General features: G+C 39.9%; 1 protein-coding gene across 6 annotated transcripts in view; it reads left to right on the top strand.

Moving 5' to 3' along the window:
- BABAM2 (BRISC and BRCA1 A complex member 2) overlaps window positions 1-21,940 on the top strand; it is a 422,242-nt gene that overhangs the window by 326,613 nt on the left and 73,689 nt on the right. For all 6 annotated transcript variants that reach the window (XM_059891476.1, XM_059891480.1, XM_059891478.1 and 3 more), the window contains 2 exons: window positions 1,234-1,304; window positions 4,294-4,376. In XM_059891476.1, coding sequence (XP_059747459.1) covers window positions 1,234-1,304; window positions 4,294-4,376 — 154 coding nt within the window. The remainder of the gene's footprint in view (window positions 1-1,233; window positions 1,305-4,293; window positions 4,377-21,940) is intronic.

The following is a 21,940-nucleotide window of genomic DNA, read 5'->3' as shown; positions in this document are numbered from 1 at the left end:
CTATTTGGGGGGTCTTTTTCTCCCACTGTTTCTTTCAGCCATTATAAAGACGTTTTATGAGGAATGTATTTTTGCGTTAGAAACTGATGGGTAAATGACTAACTTTCAGATGCCTAGCTTAATGAGTTCACAATTTTTTTTATAGAAACTGCCACTTGGTGTTAAGAAGGAAATATAAAAAGGCAAAATCGCCTGTTGTAACACTCCTTATTCTGAATGTTACAAGCCTAAAAAGAAATAATTGAGCATTACTGTCCTTTTCAATAGGAGTTGTAGTTCAAGATAATCAATTAGGCCCATTTGATGAGAGGAAACTCTTCTTTATGGAGAATGCCAGCTGTTAAATGAGATAGAATGAGAAAATACAAACATACCATTTTTCAGGCCTCAGTTGAAGTAATTGATTCAGACAAGGATCTCCAACAAATACTAAAACCATTAAGGAACTTGATCTTCACATGCTTCGAGGAGTGTACCCCTGGATTACTCATTTTGGCAAAAGGGAACCATTCCCTTACAGTACCGTGGTCTGGCTGATGTCAGCTTAACCAGTGATCAAACTCAGTATCACCTAGGAAGTTTTCTTGCCAAAAATGTTTAACCTGGATCTAATCACACCTTTAGCTCTAACTTCCAATTCATAGGAAATACAGAAGGTAGAGAAAAAAGGAAGGAGACAATCAGAGAGTCTAGAATGCAGGATAAGACAGCCCAATCTCTAAAAAGTCAGTATTAGGCACACACACTCACATCCCAGGAGGTACTATTATTCTCTAGTAAAAGACTTTCTAGATTAAATGCCTGATCCCTGTTTATATCCTTGCTTTTTTTTCAAACATATTTTGGGGACAGTTGGGAAGTTTGGAAAATTGTCAGGGTACTAAATAAATTCAGAGAATGAATTACTAAATTTTGTTGAGTGTGATAGCAGTATTGTGATTGTGTAGGAAACTGTCTTGTTTTTCAGAGATGCATGCTGAAGTGTTCAGGGGCACACTGTAATGATGTCTCTAATTTCTTCTGAAACATTTCAGCAAGATTGATTGACAGGTTGATAGATAGGTAGATGGCTAGATAAAGCAACTAGACAAAATATTCACAGTTATTGAAGATAGATGTGGGAATATGGGTGTTCATTTTACTATTCTTTCTACTTCTGTGAATCTTGGAAATTTTACATGATAAAGCATTTAATAATTCCCTACTGTACTCAGCTGTGGGTTCGTGTTCCAGGTGCAGTATGTGATTCAAGGCTATCACAAAAGAAGAGAGTATATTGCTGCCTTCCTCAGCCACTTTGGCACGTAAGTTCTTCATTAAGACCATAAATCAGTGATGCCCTCACATCCTGAGGGGAGGGCTCAATGAAGAAAATAGCACTTAGTTCTTCCATATGATACCTTTCAGTGCTATTTTGGTTCTTCCTGGTGTGTTGCTCATACTAACGCTCCCAGAAAGACATTTTTTTCAGCTTTGTTTGGCAAATAGAGTCAAATATCTTCCCTGGAGCAGCCACATAACTAGCCCGGAACACCACAGTCAAAGTGGTTGCCATACCTGCTTCTTCGTGCACTCTTTACAGTCTACACAGTACTTTCACCTCCGTCATCACACAGTGGCCATGAGGTGAGCCAGGTGGGCATTCCTGGCACATCCTACAAAGAAAAGCCTATAAAACTTGACCAGTTCAGTCACCTGTGGAAGTCTCAGAGGTAGCTGGGGCAGGAACCCTGTTCCTCAGAACTCAGGTCTCCTGATAAGACTCCCACTCCCCACAGGGCCGCAGAGATTCGGGAAGGAAATCTGACTTAGACACCAGTGCCATGACTCACACTTGGGATTAGTGTGTTGGAAGAAGGCCCTGCGAGGGAGGAGGGCAGTGTGTAGCTGCAGTCCCAGGGTGGGCGTCTCCTCTGGCCACCCACCCTGTGCTCTGGCCCTTTCCGTCATGCGGCCCGTGCTGGCTGCTCTGCAGCTGTTTCCTTAATGGTGGCAGAGCCCTTATCAACCTCCCACTTAGGGCTTAGCTTGGGGGGTGGTGGGTGGTTACCTTTTCCTCACAGTCTCTTTAAAAGGTGGAGCACACTCTGCCTAAGCACTAAGCATTTTAGTGCTCTCATTACCTCCCACCTCATTCCAGAGAAGATGTGTATATTAAAATTTTAAATCAGTAACTGAAGAAATTAAGATAAAAGGAATGAAAAGATGAAATCAAGAATAAGGTTAGGATATAATTTTTACAAATGTGGCATAATTAAAAGAAAATTTCTGACTCCTCAAGACAATTTCAAGAAATTTTCTTGTTATCCATCGTGGAATTTCTCATATTGCCAAAATAGAGTAACAATATCTAAACAGCATAACTGTTAATGAGTCTCTTAACACTTAAGGTATTTTTCAGCTTTCTTTATGCGCATTTTGAGAAAGTGTTTATGATATGAACAGTGCTTAATAAATAACTCTGTTAGTCTTCTCATTTTTGAGTAAGATTATTTTTTGTGTATGTTACTGAAAATGAAGATATTAGCACAGTGACCAGCAAAGCCGGGTGTGTGAACCTCAGGGGCATGTGCCTCCCCTCACTCCAGTGGTATTCAAGAAAAGGGTGAACAATTGCATTTACACTTGTTAACAATTCTTTTTAAATCTCATTCTATGTATGCACATTTTTGTGTTTTATTACACATATAATATAGTAGTACTTGTCTACAACTGCAAAATCATATACAAATACTACCATATACTGTACTATATGCATGATGAGAAGGATTCTGTCAGTGCTTGTTTTTGCTTATGGGGTGCAGTATCTAAAAAGTTCAGATATCAGTGTTGTAATATTGAGTAAATTACATATCCAGAAAAGAAATACAAACTGATGAATAAAGTTGTTGACTGAAGTCAGCAGACTTTAATGATGTGTCAACAGTCTTTGAGCAAATCACTCAACCTTCAGTGTCTCAGTTCCTTTACCTTCACAGTGGGGTCAACTGTTCCTTCCTACTTAAACCTGGAGGCCATCAGTATTAATGGTCTGTTTAGTCTGACTCAGCCAGGGAGAAGGCATTTCTAAGGGCAGCAAAGGTCTCCTTGTATGGATGAGAGAGAAAGTTATCCTTGTCCTCTCTGTGTGGTTAGTATTGGCACATTGTGGCCGTGTCACCTGCTGTACACTCAGCTCCAGAGGGAAATGGGGGAGAGGAGCCCATCAGAATTCAGTCTAGGCCCTTCTGTGTTCAGACACTGTTCTCCTTTGACACAGGAGGTATGCATCTCCCATCTGAACCCCACATCCACCCTGCTAATGTTGCTACTTTGTCTTGAGCCCAGTGGGGAAGATCGGGGGACACAAGAGAAAGGATGCCAAGTACTTTGGAAGATAGTCATCTATAATCCTGAACTTAGTAATATTGTCATTGCTTGTGACTGTTCAGTACCTGAATGAAAGTGAGACTGGACAGTCACTGTATAGACCTGGGGTCTTTGCTGCCCTGACTTCTTCATTTGTCCTTTTGCTCATCACTAGTGACTAACATTCGGAGAAGGCAATGGCACCCCACTCCAGTACTCTTGCCTGGAAAATCCCATGGACAGAGGAGCTTGGTAGGCTGCAGTCCATGAGGTTGTTAAGAGTCAGACACGACTGAGCGACTTCACTTTCACTTTTCACTTTCATGCATTGGAGAAGGAAATGGCAACCCACTCCAGTATTCTTGCCTGGAGAATCCCAGGGACGGGGGAGCCTGATGGGCTGCCGTCTGTGGGGTCTCACAGAGTCGGACACGACTGAAGTGACTTAGCAGCAGCAGTGACTCACATTTGCATAGTATTTTGTGGATTGTTATTGTTGTTCTCTCACTAAGTCATGTCCAACTCTTTGCAACCCCATGATCTGTAGCATGCCAGGCTTCCCTGTCCTTCACCATCTCCTGGAGTTTGCTCAAACTCATGTCCACTGAGTCAGTGATACCGTCTAACCATTTTATGGGTGGCCTTACTTGTTTTTCACAACTCCATGATGAAGTTTGCACATATGATTATATTTGTTTTACAGATAAGGAAACTGAGGCTCCAAAGGCTAAGTGATTTGCCAGAGGTCATAATAGTAAAGCTGTAATTCAAACCTAGATGCTTTCATTCCAAATCCCACATCCTTCCTATGATAGCACTCACTTGTCTTAAATGTATCTTGGATTCAATAACCTTGCTTTATGAATATATTCTTTACTTGGTTCCATCTCTTTGATACCTTGTTTTTATGAAGGTTTTTTGTCTGTGTGTGTTTTTATTACTTAGGGGTGTCGTGGAATATGATGCAGAAGGCTTTACAAAACTCACTCTGTTGCTGATGTGGAAAGATTTTTGTTTCCTTGTACACAGTGAGTATACTTTTGCTATTAGCATGTCAACAAACATTTCTGAATGCACTAAACCACATGTAATAATGAATATAACAGCCTTTAGTGTCCTGACTTAGTTCCTTTTACTTTAGCATAAGTGTATTTACTGCATGATCTCAACCAGGTATAATTTGCTACTTGGGGGATGTATGGTAGTGTCTGGAAACGTTTTTGTTTGTCATGATGGTTAGGGGACCAGGGCTGGCTTTGTTGTTCCTGCATCAGTGGGCAGAGGTCAGAGATGCTGTTAAACACCCTCCAGTGCACGGGATAGGCCCCTAAAGCAAAAAGTTATTGAGTCCACAGTGTCGGTAGTGCTGAATTTAAGAAACCCTGTCCTAGAGAGGAGTCTTCCCCAGTGGTGCTAGGAGTAAAGAACCCACCTGCTAATGCAGGAGACGTAGGAGACGCAGGTTCGATCTCTGGGTCAGGAGGATCCCCTGGAGGAGGGCATGGCCACCCACTCCAGTATTCTTGCCTGGAGAATCCCATGAACAGAGGAACCTGGTGGGCTACAGTCCATAGGGTTGCAAAGAATCGGATACCCCTGAAGCAACTTAGCATGCATGCATCCTAGAGAGTTCTAAGTATCTTTCCACATTCAGGCCTCAAAATCTTCAAGATTAGTCAAAGTGTAGTGCCTTGATCATTTGGTTATCATTCTTACTTTTTAAGGCAGGGGTTCCCAACCTCTAATCCATGGACCAATCCCTCCTGTTAGATCAGTGATGGCATTAGATTAGAAATACAGCACATAATAAATGTAATGCACTTGAATCTCCCCGAACCATCTCCTCCCTGCCCCCAGTCTATGGAAAAATCGCCTTCCACGAAACTAGTCCCTGGTGCCAAAAAGGTTGGGGACCGCTGGCTTAAGGTATTTCCCAATAATAACTGCCTTGTCGGGCAGTGCTTCATATGGAGCTCCTACTCTGTATAACTAGTCTTACATGGGACCATCATTTCAAATGCGTCTGAAAAGTGCAAGCATATTGTCTACATTAATTATATGCACAGAAAAGCAGAGTTGGAGAGGTGACAATTTTCATCTTGGGTGTGCCTCTAACTAATTATATGACCTTGTTCAAATTGCTGGGACAAGCCTCCCCCTGCTTTAGTCTCCTCTTATGTCACTGGGGATCGGGTTGTTAAGTCCTATAGAGACATCAGCAGACGGAGCTTATCCTGCAATATAGGACCAGGTGGAAGACGGAGTCCCAGTCAAGGCCTCCTGGCACTCTCCTCTTTGCTCACCATCTTCTGTGGCCCTACCCAGCTGAGCTGTATACTAGTGCTTCCAGCTCTTACTTTTGATTCTGACCTTTTGTATCACAGCTTTGGTTTTCTGTTCTGAGTGTTAATTCCTTTCTGAGATTTCACTTCCTATTTGCCATGTCCGCTTTGCCCCACCATCTTGATCCTGTGATTCTGTGATTCTGTTTCTAGCTTGGTAATCTGACCCTAGATCCTGAGTATATGCTTGGTTTGTCTTTCATGACCCTGGACAGCTGCCTGGGAGATTAGTCTGGTGTGTTTCCTCTAGGCCGGCTCAGCAAGAGGGGTCTGTAACCTGCCACAAATGGTGGTGGCTGTGGGCAGAGGCCTCCCAGAGGAGCTGTGAGAGAAGGATTCAGAAGGAGGGACACATGGAGAGACAGTTAGAAACAGTAAATTACCAAAGTGGCATGAAATCTCAACAGTCTTCCTGAAAACTTACTTTGGTCTCCTGGCCATGATTCCACTTTCAAAAAAGATGTTGTTCAGTCACTAAGTTGTATGTATCCAACTCTTTGCAAGCCAGGCTTCCCTGTCCTTCACCATCTCCCAGAGTTTGCTCAGATTCATGTTCACTGAGTCTTTGATGCCATCCAACCATCTCATCCTCTGTTGCCTCCTTCTCCGCCTGCCCTCATTCTTTCCTAACATCAGAGTCTTTTCCAGTGAGTCAGCTCTTCCAGGTGACCAAAGTATTGGAGATTCAGCTTCAGCATCAGTCCTTTCAATGAATATTTAGGGTTGATTTCCTTTAGGATTGACTGATTTGATCTCCTTGCAGTCCAAAGGACTCTAAAGAGTCTTCCCCAGCACCAAAGTTCAAAAGTAAAAATTCTTTGGCACTCAGCCTTCTTTATGGTCCAACTCTCACATCTGTACATGACTACTGGAAAAATCATAGCTTTAACTATACGGACTTTTGTCAACAAAGTGATGTCTCTGCTTTTTAATATGCTATCTAGGTTTGTCACAGCTTTTCTTCCAAGGAGCATCATCAAAAAAGATGATGTCAGGTCATACCAGATATATGGAAAAAAGAAATCCTTGGCACTGATCTTTCTCACTGTGTTTTCCACATGGGACTCAAGAATGGCTGCTCTGGTGGTGCTGGCCGGAGAGGTGTTCAGAGACAAAAGAGCGCCCGCCTCTCAGTTCCTGTTAGCTCTCTTCTCAGTGTGCTCAGTGTTACAGCAATTCCTGTTCCTTAGGAAGCTCTACTCCCCAAAGAATATTTTCTCCATAGTACAGTGTCCAGTATTTCTTACAGCTCCTTCTCTATCTTCCTTTGTCGGACATGCAGAATTAAGTCCCAGAGTCATATTTTCAAAGTTACAGTTTCATTTAGTTTTGATTACTTCTTCAGAAACATAGAACCCCCAGACACTCATTAGAACAGGTACAGGGACCTTGAGGTTTGTATAATTAACTCTTTCCAAAGTGTTTCCTCAGGCTCTTACTCCTTTCTTCCCCAGCCCATTTGCTCCCTGCTCTTAGCATCATGGCCACATTCTTGGCTCTTTGGCAGGTAAGATCTTATACAGACAAGGGACAGAATCAAGGGACTTTGATGCTATTTACTACTTAAATAAGTTATTTCCACCCTTTTGCTTCTTATATCTAAAATGTAGGACTTGCTACCTCATCAGAGTGAAACTTGGTTGTTGTTGTTCAGTCACTAAGTCCTGTCCTGCTCTTTGTGACCCTATGGACTGCAGCACACCAAGCTTGATTAGGTAATGCATTTTATTCAGTCATACTGTTAAGCATCTGAAACTTACCTTCTTTGGGAAATAGCTGCTTGCTAGGTTTTAACCCCCAAGGGACTACTTGTTGCTTTTGTTCTTGCCATGAAGATGGGAGTTGAATATGAAGTGGCAGAGACTTAATGATAGAACATTGCAGTGAATTATTCTGAGACCCCAAGAACATGAAAAAGAAAGAAGTGCCTAGAGATGGAGCCAGTTTTCTGTGGCTGGCTCACTACTTCATGGAGATTGAAGAGCTGGCAGGACATGAAATAATGTCTCTGATCTCCCCCACCCTCTGTTCTGCCCAGGCCTGGGAAGAAGACTTTTGAGAGGATAGGTGCTGGCAGGAATTCTGAGCCTTTGGGATGCTACAGGAAAGAGGCACTGTTCTCTTGAGGCCAGTGGCTCTGACCTCAGCCTTTGCCAGAGCGCGGAAGCAAAAATGCCCTAGGGGAAAACATTGTACACATTCTTGGATCTCTCAGGAGACACTGCAACTTCCTGGCATTCTGGTGGTTCCAGGAGTGGGAGCTGTGGCCATGATTATGGCCAGGGAGTATTTTTATCCATTTATTCCTTCTTTCCTTCCTTCATCTAGATCAGTATATCACAAGATTTGGAACCACAGCAAGAGCAAGTACTTGCTCTCATTCAGAAACTGTTTTCAGAAAGGTTTCCTGGTCACCATCTAAGAATTATCTGTAGTGGTTAAATATGTAATTCTGTATTTGTCAAGCTGTTTTTACCTCTGGAGGTAGATGCGGTCTTTAAACCAGCAGCTTTTCAGAATGCTGGGCAACAAGGGAACCAGAGAGCAAGGCATAGTAATGCAGAACAAAAGTAACCACTGGGGAAAATTGACTCTTGTCAGCCCCTGTCAGCCACACTGGACGGAGGGCAGCTGCCTAACTTCACAGGGTTGCTGCTTGGAAGCAGAGGGTATTAGGATTGTGACAGAATGAGAAGCTGTCTTTTCCCATTGCCTGCAATCCCTGTAAATGACCCTTTGAGTCATTCAGCCTGGACCATAGGCCTTCTCTCCCTGCAAAACACCTATTAGACGAAATCTGACTGTTTTAGGTGTTCCATTTCATTTCATCTCTATGCCTAACCCAATCAATTTAGCCCAATGCAACTGAGTTCTGAGTTTATGGAGAACCTGCTGTGTGCTCAGTATTGTGCTACGTCCCAGAGGATATATGTAAATAACTCAGGCTTGACCTTAAGACAGTTGGAGTCTACACAAGGGTTGACTGCCTACAGCCTATGGGCCAAACTCCACCCTCAGTCTATTTTTATATGGCCCTCGAGCTGAGAATGGTTTTTATGTTTTTAAAGGGTTGTTGAGGAGGGATGAGAAGAATATGCAACAAAAATGATAAAGTCTCAAATATTTACCCTTTGACTCTTTACAAAGTTTGCCAACCCCTGACCTAGTTAATGAGACAAGAGATCAGATAAAGGTGAAGTATACTGATACGCATTTTTTAAAAGCAAATATTTTGTGAGCTTGCTTACTGTATACAAGGCACAAAGTGATATATAGCCCAGAGAAAACTTCATGTATTTTATATATGAGAGAATTAGAAAGACACCCTCCCTAATGGAGTCTAATAAGAGAAAGAGACAATAAAGAAGTAAACTAACAAATATATGTTACAAATGGTCATAAATACCATAATGGAGCAAAACAGAGGTCTTTGAAAGAGCTTAAAAGGGGAGCTGTTGTTAGGATGGTCAGGGAAGCCTTCTCATAGGAGGTGACAATTCAACTGAGACCTTGATGAGCAGTTATTCAGATTCAGGGAGATTTCAGGTGGGGAAATGTCAGCTTCCGCAAAGAGCTACAAAAGGCAGTAAAGAATTCTGCATGCGCCCGAGTGGCTGGAGCACAGTGAGCAAGGAGAGAGTCATACAAGAGAGGTTAGAAAGAGAGTCAGGGCCGGGTACGAGTGCCTCACAGGCTGTATGTATCAGGATGGAGTAGCAGGTGCTTGAAAAACAATGGTTTAACCAAAATAGAAGTTTATTTCTTTCTTGTGTATAAACAAGCAGTCCAGGGCAGGAATGACAAATCCAAAGGACACGTGGGACCAAAATTCCTTCAGGCTTTATCCTCTATCATCCTTTGGTGTGGTTTTCTTGCTTAAAGTCCAAAAAAGCTGTTGGAACTCTAACCGTCACATCCATTATCCAAGTAACAGAATAGATAAATGATGGAAAGAGGGTGCAGACCTTCTCGTTTACTGAGACTTAGTTCATATGGCCTCAGCATGTGTGCTCAGGCAGACTGGGAAATGTAGTTCTTTTTCTGGGGCAACAAATGCCCAGCTAAAAATCAGAGTTCTTTTAACTTGAGTGAGAAAGAGAGAATGGCTATTGAGTAAGCAACTTCTAGTCTCTTTCAATCCAAGGCGAGGAATTTAGATATAGGTCAGATTTCTGTCAGAAAATGGATGGCACATCACACAGGTGGTGGTGGTTTAGTTGCTAAGTCGTGTTCGACTCTTGAGACCCCATGGACTGTATCCCGCCAGGCTCCTCTGTCCATGGGGATTCTCCAGGCAAGAATACTGGAGTGGGTTGCCATTTCCTTCTCCAGGGGATCTTCCCAACCCAGGAATCGAACCCAGGTCTCCTGCATTGCAGGCAGATTCTTTACTGATGGAGCTATGAGAGAAGCCCCATTACATCCCAGGGGTACCTAGGGAGAATTCAGTGGAACCAAAAGGGCTGATTAGCCGCAGCAATAGGGAGTCATGACCTTCCCTAGGACCCCTGGGGTGAGAGGAGAGTGTGGGTACCAGAAGCTGGAAAGAACTATAGTTGTTGCTGTAGGAAGGGGTTTTCTGGCAGGAACTGGGGACGGCCTTTCATTGAGGAGTGTGGATACTACTAACAGATGCAGGAAGGATTATTTCTACTTTCAGTTCTGTCTGTTTTGTTCTTAGGTACATGTCCATTCATAATTGTTTCATCCTCCAACGTTTTGACCTTTTTATCATTATGAAATATTCCTCTTTGTCTCTAGTGATATGTCTGAACTTAAAGTCTATTTCATCTGATATTAATAACCTGCTCTAGCTCTATTTTGTTTATTGTTTGCTTGGTATACCTTTTCCAGCTCACTGCTTTCAACCTTTTTTTTTTTTTTTCCCTAAATGCCTTTAAATCTAAGTGTGTCTCATAGATAGCATATGTTTGGGTTTTGCTTTCGTATGCATTTAAAGAAACTCTGCTGTTTTATTAAGATAGTTTACTCCATTGACATTGTATGTAATTGTTGGTATGGTTGGATTGGGGGCTGTCATTTTGATATGTTTTCTCTTTGTCTCATTCTTTTTTTGTTCCTCTTTTACTGCCTCATTTGTGTCAAGCAGAATTTTTTAGTGTACTGTTTTGATTGTTGATATTTCAGCTACCATTTGGTTGTTATTTTCGTAGCAGTCTTTTCTAGATATCTCAGTATGCATCTTTAGCTGACCCAGTCTACTTCGAGATTAATGATGACTTGATTCTGGTAAAATATAACAATTTTGCCCCTCTGCCTCTCCCTTTATTGTGCTCTTATTGTCATATATGTTATAGTGATATGTGTCACTATGTAAATACAACAGTACAGCTTTTTGTATTATTGTTATAAATAATCTTATATTTTTCAAAAAAAATTAAAAGAAGGTAATAATTTTCTTTGTATTTTGCTCAGTCCATTATTTAAGGTACATCTTAGTAGGACCTTGTTACTCCATTTCATAGTTGTAGTAGAGGCAGAGGGAAGTGGCAGGGTTTATTTTTTCTAGCAGATGATGAGTTTTTACTCTGATTTTTTCCTTTATTTTAAATAATTAAAAGTTAACAGAGTTTTCTTTTTTTTTTTTTATTTTATTTAACTTTACAATATTGTATTGGTTTTGCCATATATCAAAATGAATCTGCCACAGGTATACATGTGTTCCCCATCCTGAATCCTCCTCCCTCCCCATACCATCCCTCTGGGTTGTCACAGTTTTCTTAATATACTTTTCGTATTTGTTTTTATCTGTCTCTTTCCATTCATTCATTACTTTTAAGCTTACTTTTAAACTGTTCAGAAAACAGTTATTTTACTTTATAAAGAGCTCAGTTTCTGGTAAGTTTTTTTTTTTTTTTTTTTAAGCTAGAGGAGATTGACATCTGCAGACTAATTTTGCTAGTCATTTAAATAATTCTTTCCTCATAGGCCTGTAATCAAGGCCAATAAGCTAGAAATCAGGACAGCTTTTGAAATTTTAAGTAAAAATCAGAGGCTTCTGTTTATTGTTGCAAATGCCCCTTCCAAGCTCTGATTGTGTTAGGCTGTGTGATTGCTGGTCTAACCAAGGAAATTATTTACATTGATGTATCACTGTCTTTTCACCACTCAAGGCAGAGCTATTAAAGTGACAGCTACTCATCTCCTGAGCAAAGTGGTGTGAACTCATCTCTTTGTCACAGAAACAAAGTCTTGTAGAATATTTAGCAGCAGCAAACAAGATAGCTACTAGATAATTTAGTAAAACCCCAACTGTGCGGTTTCCCAAACCTACTTACTTTTTGAATACAGATCACATTTTTATATAAATAAGCAGATTTGAAGAGTAAATCAGTCAACAAAGTGATTAAAACTAGGATATGCATGAGAATTCATTTCAAACCAGATTTATGAAAAGTGTAATATAATTTTAGAATTAGTATACTTAGATCAGGCATATATCAAACTTCATGATTTAATTTTATCATTTTGGTAGAAATAATAACTATCAAAGCAACAAGAACTAAAATTGATTATGAACAAAAGGCGAAACCAATCAATTCTCTGTACTGTTCAAAATGATTTAAAAATACAGAAAAAGATAAAATCTGCTATCTAATGCAAAATGCCTTTTTGCTTTGATTAAGAGAACTATGGGTCTTTTAGATACTTTAAACATTTGGGTTAATTTTTATCCTGGACTTCCTTGAAAGTGGTTAGCTCTGCTGGGCAAAGTGGTTTTTGTCTTTTGATTACACACACAAACACACCCTATTCAAGGTTTACAGCTCAAATAACTCCAATCCTTTAGAAACCACTATCACTATTTTGATTCAGATTGAAACTTCTGTTTCATGTTGAGAGTTTACTTCCAGAAAGTCTTTTTTTTTGTAATTTCTGACAATGATCTGAGAATTGTTTCATTAATTTTCATCGGGAATATTCTCTTCATTAGATTACCTTGTGAGACCTTTTCAGTGACTTTAAAGGACTTGTAAGGAAAGAGGTTGTGAATATCAGGTCAGTTCAGCTCAGTCGCTCAGTCATGTCCAACTCTTTGCGACCTATGGACTGCAGCACGCAAGGCTTCCCTGTCCATCACTAGCTCCTGGAGTTTACTCAGACTCATGTCCACTGAGTCAGTGATGCCATCCAACCATCTCATCCTCTGTTGTCCCCTTCTCCTCCCACCTTCAATCTTTCCCAGCATCAGGGTCTTTTCAAATGAATCAGCTCTTCGCATCAGGTGGCCAAAGTATTGGAGTTTCAGCTTCAACATCAGTCCTTCCAATGAATATTCAGGACTGATTTCCTTTAGGATTGACTGGTTGGATCTCCTTGCTGTCCAAGGAGCTCTCAAGAGTCTTCTCCAACACCACAGTTCAGAAGCATTAATTCTTCAGCGCTCATCTTTCTTTATAGTCCAACTCGCACATCCATACATGACTCCTGGAAAAATCATAGCTTTGACTGACAGACCTTTATTGACAAAGTAATGTCTCTGCTTTTTAATCTGGTGTCTAGGTTGGTCATAGCTTTTCTTTCAAGGAACAAGTGTCTTTTAATTCCACACGATTCCAAATACCTTCTTATATATGTTATAGTATTCTTTTCAACTGTAATTATTGGATTAGTGCAATTGCTAAAGTGAATTTATCTGATTTAAGAAAGGTCATGAAAACTCAGTGTTTTTAACTTAAAAATGTTTGTAACTGCTTTTGAATTAACAAATTATAACACAACAAGGCACCTAACTCAATGAAAGAAAGGACTCATTTTACAGAGAGTAACTTTTATAGTATCAATCTCATTTAGTATAACCTTTCCTTAGAATTAATTTTGAGATATTATTGAAACATGGGCATTATTTTGGTGTAAAACTTTTGGTGTTGTTGAAGATAATAGTTATGGTAACAGTAGGTAGCAGATATTAACTGTATACCATGCTCCAGACACTGTTCTCAATATTTGTGCATATATATATGTGTGTGTATGTGTGTGTGTGTGTGTGTGTGTATATATACATATATATATAAATATATATAGTTATTCTTCCTCTTCATCCTTCTGAGGATAATTACTAGTAGTTCCCCATTTTACAAATGACAAATCTGTGGCACAGAAAGAATAAATATATTCACTGTGACAGAGTTGGGATTTAAATCCACGAACCGATTCCATAGCTCATATGAAAATGAACTGCATTTCTACAATGGCTTCATGTCATTGGTTGGCAGTGTCCCCACAAATGTGATGAATGTTGCAAGCCTTTGGAGTTTTACAGAGAACTGTGAGTCCCAGGAACTAAAGTAAAGGGTCAGTGTCCATCCATGCAGTGGGAGATAGGCATGTAGTGTCTCATCTGCCAGGAACATGGGTGAACATCTCACCAATGATGTTACTGATTTGAAAGCAGTGGGGTATAAAACTGGTGTTGCTCCTCAATGGTGGTAACAGTTTGTCCAGCTGTGATCCCCTGTCCAGTGGCACAGGTATATTGGCTCAAGAAGGGTTTCACTCTGTGGCCATAGGAAGACAAAAATAAGTGGTTTAATTAAGGAATTACCAGCTCCTGCAGCCACTATGAAAAACAGTATGGAAGTTCCTTAAAAAACTAAAAATAAAATTACCATATGATCCAGTAATCCCGCTACAGGGCATATAGCCAGAAAAGATAAAATCTCTTAATTCCAAAAGATATAATACATGCATCCCAATGTTCATAACAGTACTATTTACAGTAACCAAGATATGGAAGCAACCTAGGTGTCCATCAGCAGATGAGTAGATAAAGAAGATATGGTATACATACAAAATAGAGTATTACTCAGCCATAGAACAGAATGAAATATTGTCATTTGCAGCAACATGGATAGACATAGAGATGATCAAACTAAGTGAAGTAAGTCAGACAAAGACAGATATTATATGATATCACTTATTTGTGAAATCTAAAAAAATAATACAAATGAACATATTTAGAAACAGAAACTCATACATAGAAATCAAACTTAGGGTTATCAAAGCAGAAAGGGGGAAGGAGATAAATTAAGAGTATGGGATTAACAGAGACACACTATTATATATAAAATAGATAAGGGTTTTTACTGTATAGCATAGGGAATTCAAAAGCTTGTAATAACTTATAATGGAGAAGAGTGTCAAAAGAATGTGTGTGTGTGTGTATGTGTGAGTGTGTATGTGTGTATCTGAATCATTTTGCTATATACCTGAAACTAATACAATATTGTAAATCAACTATAGTTTAATTTTTTAATAATGAAGATTTGGAAAAAAACAAACCAAAATGAACAAAAAAGAATTACCAGTTCCTAATTATTAAAAACTAGATTTAAGCTGTTGAGACATAGTGAACGTGGTCAGTTAGAATGGTTCATTATATAAAGACTTTGCAAACCTACAAAGTCAAATGTTATGTGAGCCAAATAGGCAACATAGATGGAGTAGCCCAGGTTCTAAGACAAGAGGGTGTGGTAGGAACTGTGGCAAGCTGCAGACTCCTTTACATGATTTAAAAAACTTTTAATATATAGAGTACAATGCAAGCATTTCTGTGGGCTTGATCTATCCTGAAAGTCTATGAAACTTTTTTAAAAAAATATTTTTTAACACTTTTTATTATAAAAAATTTCAAACAAAACACAAAAAAGAGAGAAAAATATAATGAACCCCCATGTACCCATCATCCATATTGCAATTTTGTCTACCTTATTTCTTTTTTTTTAATTTTCTGAAATATTTTGCAGCATATGTGAAATATGATCTCACCTATAATTCAGCATGTATCTCTAGCAGATAAGAAAATTTTCAAAGAAGATGTAACCAAAATAACATTACATCTAAAATTATTTAACATTATCTAATAGCCAGTCTATGTTCAAATTTTCCTATTTGTCTCAGACATGTTTCTTTTTTGTTTTTTGTTCTTTTTTTACAGTTCGTTTTGTTCAAAGCAGGATCCAAATAAGTCAAGACCCATAAATCTTGAAAAATCTTTCTTTAGAAATGTGGGCCCAAGTAATGGGTATCACTACCCATTTTCCTTGCCCTAAATTTAGTTTAAAAAGCTAAGGAGTGAAATCGTTGAAGACATCACTTCACCCATGGGCCCATAGAAGACAGCTTCTCACAGTAGTGTACTACCTTCCAGTTTCAAAAGTGCTTTTTATCATCTTGTTTACAATATGAGCTATCTATCTCTATGCCAGTTTTGGATAGAATTCCTAGCACTTGAATGAATGGTCAGAGGCCATCTTGCCTAGGGATTTTTAATTTTTTTTATGCCAAAGACTCCTTTGGTGAACCCTATAGATTCATCCTTCAGTGTTTTAAAATGCATTAAGTGTATAGTATACTACAAGGAAACCAACTAAAGTGCTGTTACTACATCTTTAAAAAATAATAACAGAGATATAATTCTTTTTAAATACCTTAAATAACCATATCCACGGCAAATCTAATAATCACTGCAATTTTGAAGTAGTGACGAACATAGACTATTTTGAAAATATGAGCAACAACCACAATGTGATATAAAAATACCTGTGATTTTTCTTGATACCAAAGTCAGGGTACTGCTAACACTGCTACAGATGGTTGCCTGCATTCATAATTAGAAGAAATGCTAAATTTCAGTTAAAAGTAGTGAATATAAAGATACACATTTTTCCCATGCAAGTTCCAAGATGCCCTGAATTTTATCCAAGGACCTTTGTGGAAGGCAAGGAAGAGAAGGGGGTTGCATGGACCTCAGATTAAGAATCTCTGAAAACCTGTGTTACAGGAGTAGGATGTGGCTCAGTGGCTGACCTGGGGCCATGCATGATGTTAGGGGAAGAATAGGACTAGAAACCAGGTTTCCTAAATCCAGTTGTTTTTCCTGTGTTTGAATGGCTCAGTTCCAAGATACTAAGATAGGTGAGCACTTTTATAACAGTATGTGTTCAGTATTGTACTGCTGATATCTTAACACTAGCCTGAAGAACTAAATAATGTTCAGCATAAGGAAAATGCCAGAAAATAATGCTCAGATTTGAGGTTTAATGGCTTTTTCATTTACATATTGTATACTTCCTAACTGTACAAGTGCAACTTTCATAAGTCAGTGAGGCAGATTTTACCATGAGGATAGCAAGAAGTTACTGAAGGGACTTCCCTGGTGGTCCAATCTGCCTTCCAGTGCATTTGACCCCTGGGTGGGGAGTTAAGATCCCACAGGCCATGTCCCAGCTGAGCCTGTGTGCCAGAACTGGAGAGAATCTGAGCACCGCAACAAAAGATCCTGTGTGACATGACTAAGACCCCAAACCAAAAATAAATAAATAAATATATTTTTTAAAGTCATGTAGCCTTAAAAAAAAAAAAAAAAAAGTCACTGAAGAATGCCTAATAGAGAAGGGACAAATATTTGCTTTTCATAAAAACAGATTATTCTCATATATAGATGATTTGAAACGTGAACCAGGAAATCGGAAAGATAGATTAGGCAAAAGATGATTAGACCAGAACTAGAGCGGTCATAATAGAGATGAAGGGAAAGAAGATATTTCCAGAAATATTTTGGAAGTAAAACTGGCAAAACTGAGTAATTGCTCCCAGTGAAGGACTGAAAAGAAGTAGAATGATTCCCAGCTTTCTTCCATAAGCATCTGTTAGCCGATGATGCCAACCACTTGGAGCAGGGGTTATGTGAGGAGGAGCAGATTTGGAAATGCTGAGCCCAGTTTGGGATATGTTGAGTTTTATGAGCCACTGGATATCCAGGTGAAGAATCAATGAATGAACATTTACATAAAATGAATGTGTGGTGGAGATTCTCACGGGCTTCACCTGGAGTCCATCCCAAGCTAGAAACCTCTGGTCATCCCCAGTCTGGACGATTCAGAACTATTTGGCCTGATTGAACCCTTAACAAAAGGATTCAGTCATACGTCACACTGACAGAGTTTTGGTTTGAAACTTGAAACCTTGTTGGTAACTTTTCCTCCTATAGAGGTGGTCCAGATTCTTAACATGGTCTGGTGTGGAATGTACTGTAAGAGGCTTTAGGGAGTGATTTCTGAACTGAGAATGACCTTTGGGTAAATTTAAACCCTTGTGTTCAGATAGGTGAAGTGAATGTCAAGACACAATTGAAAGGACAAATACCGTGTGATTCTACTTGTATGAGGTACCTACAGTAGTCAGTGTCACAGACCGAAAGCGGAATAGAGGTTACCAGGGAAGAGGCAGACGGGGAGTGGGGCATTGTTGTTTAACAGGGAGAGGTTCAGTTTGGGAAAAGTCCTGGAGATGGATGGTGGTGCTGTTTGCCCAGCACTGTCAGTGTACTTAAAGCCACAGAACCGTACATTCAAAAATGGCTGAAATGGTAAGTTTTATGTTCTACCACAATTTGAAAAATGAAGAAATAAAAAAACCAATTCATTAGTAGGCAGGCATCTTATTGACCACATTTCTTCAGTCTTAGTTAACCTGGTATTTTTTTCTCTTCAATTCATTCTCAGAAGATACTGAGATGATAAGAAGCGCCTTCTGGTGATAGGTGATGATGATAGTGATCATGATGATGCCATTGTCTTATTAATACATAAATAAAATCACTTATTGAATGCTCATTATGTGCAAAGTGCTGTGCTAAGTAGTACTTAACATTCCTAATTCCATGTACTTCTCTCAACAGCCTTATAAGATGGCTACTTATCCCCATTCTACAGTAGAGAAAACTGAAGCACCTAGAAATAAAGTAACTTGCCGGGGTCACCTAGCTAGTAGTTGAGGGAACAGCATTTGAACTAAGACCTTTCCAGAACTCTTGTTCTCCACATTCACTAAAGCTTCCCAGCCCATGTCCTGGGACACACTCATGGGGTGGGGACAAGCTCCAGGTAGCCTGCTGATCATTTCAGTCCTTGGAAATAAGGACTGGGCTCAGGACTGGCTCCTATAGTTAGTGATCTCTGTCTGCCTTACATAATTTTCCTGTTGTGCCATAAAATAGCTTTATATATTTTTCCTGTTCTGCCATAAAATCATACCACTTTCCGAGTTCAGTTCAGTCACTCAGTCATGTCTGATTCTTTGTGACCCCATGAGCTGCAGCACAACAGGCCTCCCTGTCCAACACCAACTCCTGGAGCCTACCCAAACTCATGTCCATTGAGTTGGTGATGCCATCCAACCATCTCATCCTCTGTTGTCCCCTTCTCCTCCTGCCCTCAATCTTTCCCAACATCAGGGTCTTTTCAAATGAGTCAGCGCTTCACATCAGGTGGCCAAAGTATTGGAGTTTTCAGCTTCAACATCAGTCCTTCCAATGAATGCCCAAGACTGATCTCCTTTAGGATGGACTGGTTGGATCTCCTTGCAGTCCAAGGGACTCTGAAGGGTCTTCTCCAACACCACAGTTTAGAAGCATCAATTCTTCGGTGCTCAGCTTTGTTTATAGTCCAACTCTCATATCCATACATGACTACAGGAAAAACCATTGCCTTGACTAGACGGACCTTTGTTGACAAAGTAAAGTCTCTGCTTTTTAATATGCTCTCTAGGTTGGTCATAACTTTCCTTCCAAGGAGTAAGCGTCTTTTAATTTCATGGCTGCAATCACCATCTGCAGCAATTTTGGAGCCCCCAAAAAATCAAGTCAGCCACTGTTTCCACTGTTTCCCCATCTATTTGCCATGAAGTAATGGCACCTGATGCCATGATCTTAGTTTTCTGAATGTTGAGCTTTAAGCCAACTTTTTCACTCTCCTCTTTCACTTTCATCAAGAGGCTCTTTAGTTCCTCTTCACTTTCTGCCATAAGGGTGGTGTCATCTGCATATCTGAGGTTATTGATATTTCTTCTGGCAATCTTGATTCCAGCTTGTGCTTTGTCCAGCCCAGCAGTTTCTCATGATGTACTCTGCATAGAAGTTAAATAAGCAGGGTGACAATATACAGCCTTGACGTACTCCGTTTACTATTTGGAACCAGTTTGTTGTTCCATTTCCAGTTCTAACTGTTGCTTCCTGACCTGCATACAGGTTTCTCAAGAGGCAGGTCAGGTGGTCTGGTATTCCCATCTCTTTCAGAATTTTCCACAGTTTATTGTGATCCACACAATCAAAGGCTTTGGCATAGTTAATAAAGGAGAAATAGATGTTTTTCTGGAGCCCTCTTGCTTTTTTGATGATCCAGTGGATCATCAAATTTGATTTGGCAACTTGATTTCTGGTTCCTCTGCCTTTTCTAAAACCAGCTTGAACATTTGAAAGTTCACATTCTGTGAGAATGTGGTCCACTGGAGAAGGGAATGGCAAACCACTTCAGTACTCCTGCCTTGAGAACCCCATGAACAGTATGAAAAGGCAAAAAGATAGGACACTGAAAGATTAACTCCCCAGGTCGGTAGTTGCCCAATATGCTACTGGAGATCAGTGAAGAAATAACTCCAGGAAGAATGAAGGGATTGGAGCCAAAGCAAAAATAGCACCCAGTTGTGGATGTGACTGGTGATAGAAGAAGCAAGGTCCAATGCCGTAAAGAGCAATATCGCATAGGAAGCTGGAATGTGAGGTCCATGAATCAAGGCAAATTGGAAGTGGTCAAACAGAAGATGGCAAGAGTGAACGTTGGCATTCTAGGAATCAGCAAACTAAAATGGACTACAACGGGTGAATTTAACTCAGATGACCATTGTATCTACTACTGTGGGCAAGAATCCCTTAAAAGAAATGGAGTAACCATCATAGTCAACAAAAGAGTCCAAAATGCAGTACTTGGATGCAATCTCAAAAACAACAGAATGATCTCTGTTTGTTTCCAAGGCAAACCATTCAATATCACAGTAATCCAAGTCTATGCCGTGACCAGTAACACTGAAGAAGCTGAAGTTGAATGGTTCTATGAAGACCTACAAGACCTTTTAGAACTAACACCCAAGAAAGATGTTCTTTTCATTATAGGGGACTGGAATGCAAAAGTAGGAAGTCAAGAAACACCTGGAGTAACAGGCAAATTTGGCCTTGGAGTACAGAATGAAGCAGGGCAAAGGCTAATAGAGTTTTGCCAAGAGAATGCACTGGTCATAGAAAACACCCTCTTCCAACAACACAAGAGAAGACTTTACACATGGGCATCACCAGATGGCCAACACCAAAATCAGATTGATTGTATTCTTTGCAGCCAAATATGGAGAAGCTCTATACAGTCAGCAAAAATAAGACCAGGAGCTGACTGGCTCAGATCATGAACTCCTTATTGCCAAATTCAAACTTTCTGAGTACATGCTATCATTTGAAAGCGGTTGGGGAGCACAGTATATAAATTATATAACAGTATGTATGCAACATAATACTATACTGCCTCTTCTATAACAATCAAAAGACTCTGTGTGTGTGATCAAGAGAGTGCCTACCCTAGTGTACATGAGGGTTTGAATTCTGAGTCTTAGTTCTTTTCTGTAAATGAGTTATTTATCCCTGCGTTACTTCTGATGCTCCCAACTATGAATCTGTCTCTTTGTACTGTGAGTCTTTTGAACTCTCCCAAGTGTTGAAAAGGTGGATTAAGAGTTCCCTGTCTCTAGGGAGACCATAGTACCCACCAGTGATCAGCATTTTGCATACAGGGGAGCTTAGTGAAGATAATTACAGAAATGAATCTCTCCATGCGGCCATGGAATTAGCAACTACATTCACATTTAAAATGCCACGCACCCAGCAATCGCTGACCTAAACCCGTGTCTGAACTCAGTTTGTTTCCCAATAAAGATACAAGTTTAGTTCTGTGCATGTTTCTAGTTCGTCTGTTAGGCTGGGTCTTACTTCGCTTTATAGACCCTAACATTTGTGGAAATGGAGTTCGCCTTTTTATGTCCTCCCAGGTGGCAGCTGCGTGTAACTCCATGAACATTTAAGCATATTCTTCGTGACAGGCACCATACTGAATGCTAAAGATAGAGGGCTGAAGGGGACATGTTCATTTTCCAAAGGAACTCGCAGTCTGCTATACTCAAATTCCCTGAGGCTTTTCCTAATAAACACTCTTCTTTTTTTAAAATCTCTTCTGCTATGCTAATATTTCTTATTTTTCCATTTGGCTGTAGCATGGAAACCTCATATGTTTTGTAAACTGTCTCCTATGTCAGACAAATTAAAAGAATTTGCAAAGTTTATGCTTCGGTTCATGTTTGGTTGAGACCTCAGAAATGAACTGTGGTCTCAGCAAAGCATCTCCCAATGG

The sequence above is a fragment of the Bos taurus genome, chromosome 11, assembly GCF_002263795.3.
Source record: "Bos taurus isolate L1 Dominette 01449 registration number 42190680 breed Hereford chromosome 11, ARS-UCD2.0, whole genome shotgun sequence".
Taxonomy (NCBI): domain Eukaryota; kingdom Metazoa; phylum Chordata; class Mammalia; order Artiodactyla; family Bovidae; genus Bos; species Bos taurus.
Note: the sequence above shows the minus strand (reverse complement) of the source record. Positions and strands in the feature narration are given on the sequence as shown.